Source organism: Montipora capricornis, chromosome 8, assembly GCF_036669925.1.
Source record: "Montipora capricornis isolate CH-2021 chromosome 8, ASM3666992v2, whole genome shotgun sequence".
NCBI lineage: Eukaryota > Metazoa > Cnidaria > Anthozoa > Scleractinia > Acroporidae > Montipora > Montipora capricornis.
The window spans coordinates 10,074,552-10,077,051 of NC_090890.1; the positions used below are offsets into that span (position 1 = coordinate 10,074,552).

At 41.2% G+C, this 2,500-nt stretch overlaps 1 protein-coding gene across 1 annotated transcript in view; it reads left to right on the plus strand.

The window, feature by feature from the left end:
• Positions 1-2,500, plus strand: part of LOC138060276 (uncharacterized) — a 9,945-nt gene that overhangs the window by 6,735 nt on the left and 710 nt on the right. The window contains exons 2-3 of the mRNA XM_068906019.1: positions 607-712; positions 1,925-2,500. The exon at positions 1,925-2,500 is cut by the window's right edge and continues 710 nt beyond it. Of these exons, the coding sequence (XP_068762120.1) occupies positions 607-712; positions 1,925-2,500 (682 nt within the window). The remainder of the gene's footprint in view (positions 1-606; positions 713-1,924) is intronic.

A 2,500-nucleotide genomic window follows, 5' to 3' on the forward strand; every position in this document is an offset into this window, starting at 1 on the left:
CAAGTCTTTGCTTAAATCATTCCACATTTTCATGCCACGGTAATAAAAGGCGCGCTGGCCAGCGCAAGATAGAATATTGAGGCTGTTTCTGTATCTTGTCTGCCTTTTGTGAATAGTAGATCGAGTTGAAAATTTGTCCGACAAGTAGCTAGGTGACAGTCCTTTGAGACTTTTGTGCAACATAACTGCATCATTGACCATAAATCTTGTTTGACATTTAGCCATCGAAGTGATCTTAGACCTGCAGAGATATGGCAGTATTTCTTCCGTTAAGAGACAGGAATTTGCACATTTTATGTGACAAGTCGTGTGCACGAGCGTATTTGACAACTTCTATTTGTCACATGAAAGATGACGCCAGCTTTTCAGCAAATACCTTTGTGACATAAAAATTGGGCAAATTTCCTCGTCTACACGAGCAAATAAAAATTGCCACATAAAAATTGCTCGTGTAAACGGGGCTTAACTAATTTCCTCGCTTGAGGGAATCAGTGTATTTTAATGTGGCCATTACAAACTGAAGTAGTTCTCTACACTTATAGTTGCATTTAAGAGGTTGTCCCCGTATTCATGACGTAAAAGTTACATGTACATTTTTTTTGCCAGGTTTTCTCCATCCATTTTCTGCCATTTAGCTGCCATTATTCCCTGCGCGTGGATTCTTGAATTTCACTTGTTAGACGCCCGAAAAAATGGCACTTCGACGCAGCCGGTATGGAATGAGTTATATTTTTTTTTTGGATTACTTTACGGTCGAAACATGTAATTACAGAGAACCAAAAGTGAAGAGGAAATACCAACAGATTTAGCCTTTTTTGTTATGTCCATGAGAGGTTGGTTGGGCATGAGTAATGTATAACATGCACGGAAGTTGAGATTTCAGTTAAAGGAAGTCCCTTTAATTTGGCGTGTAGTTTTAACAGGCGAAGACTCATGAAAAATCATTATTTCGACCATCTCCATGACTTTGAGACCTAACACCCAACCTTCGTTACCAATGCATGCATAAGCATGAGCAACAAACACAAACTCGAAGAGTCTTGATCATTTGTAGGACGAAAGACACTGCTTAAAGACAGCTTAATGCGCATGCGTATGTTGCTTGCGTTAACGCTCGTGTTGCTACTGACGACCGCACTCGGAAAGGCGCTCTCTTGTGGGTTGGAGAGTTGGTTTAGACTGTTAGAAGCGGAACCAATTAACTCGACTCACTTATGACAAGGCGTCCGGGAATCGACCCATAGAGACATTAACGGGAGGTGGGTGTTCTTGCCATTGAGGCGGCCTAGCTCCCTTCCATTTTACGATATTTCATGAACTTAAGGTCCAGGACTGGAAGATATTTGTCGTCCATTCAAACATTCATTTTGTTCAGCATAAAAAGGCGTCAACCACCGCGGGAACAAAAGAACATCAGCAATACCAATAAGACTGCTCTGCTCGCAAATATAAAAAACGGATGTACAAGATATGAACACTTTTGTTTATAATGTAAGTGCATTTACTATGGCTCCTTAAAAAGCGCAATCGAATTAATTTTGGGATACGGGATTCGGGACCACCGAAGACAAATTTAGCCAATCGTCACAACCGAATTTGAAACCTGCTAATTCAATGCCCTAAACACTAGATCACGCTGCCTCCATGACGGCGACGATAACTCTGGTTTGCGCAACACTCGATCTGTAAAGAAATGAAGTCATCCTCGCACTTAACTGGACTATTTGAGCAATTGTCTCTAGAAGTGACCTGAAAAACGCAGGTGGATCCAACGGGATTCGAAACCACGACCCAGCTCTGCGATTACTTCACTCCTTTGTATATAACACGCACTTCAAATATATATATGTAGGTTCATTTCACTCTCGATCTGTGTTAGTCGTCTTGGTGTTAGATTGTCTTTTTAATTTTCTCTTGTTTTCAGATCAATGCCCGAATCGAGCTCTCCGCTGAGAGATGGACCGACCTCATAGAGCAGACTACTATGTTGTTGATGATACTTGGTCGTTGGCTGCTTCCCACCGCGCAAGGAATGACCAAAGACTCTCTCTCCCAACTACTTCTAATAAACCTGGCCATGTGCGCTGATATCATCGAATTCTTTGACCTACTGAAACTAAACTTTGTTAACCAATCCGAAAAGCTAATGGTTACCATTTTGGTTTTGTGGACATGGAGTTTAATGCAGTTTCCGTTCAACACGATGTCAAAATTTGATAACGATGAAGGTGAGAAGTCAGCTTATACAAAAAAACCTAGAATAGGAGGGAGAACGATCGTTCCATACGAAGAGAGAACTTTTAATGGTGTCAAACCGATTTCAGAACACAGGATTTCAATGGCATCACTGAACAATGAACAAGCTATAGCTTCGAAAATGGGATCCCGCGATATCTTACTGGCGTCGCAGAATTATTCAAATGAATTGCCACGTATTTATTTAACGGACTTTCGACGTCATTCCTTTCAACAACATCTTGGAGAAGCAAACGAAGTCTCA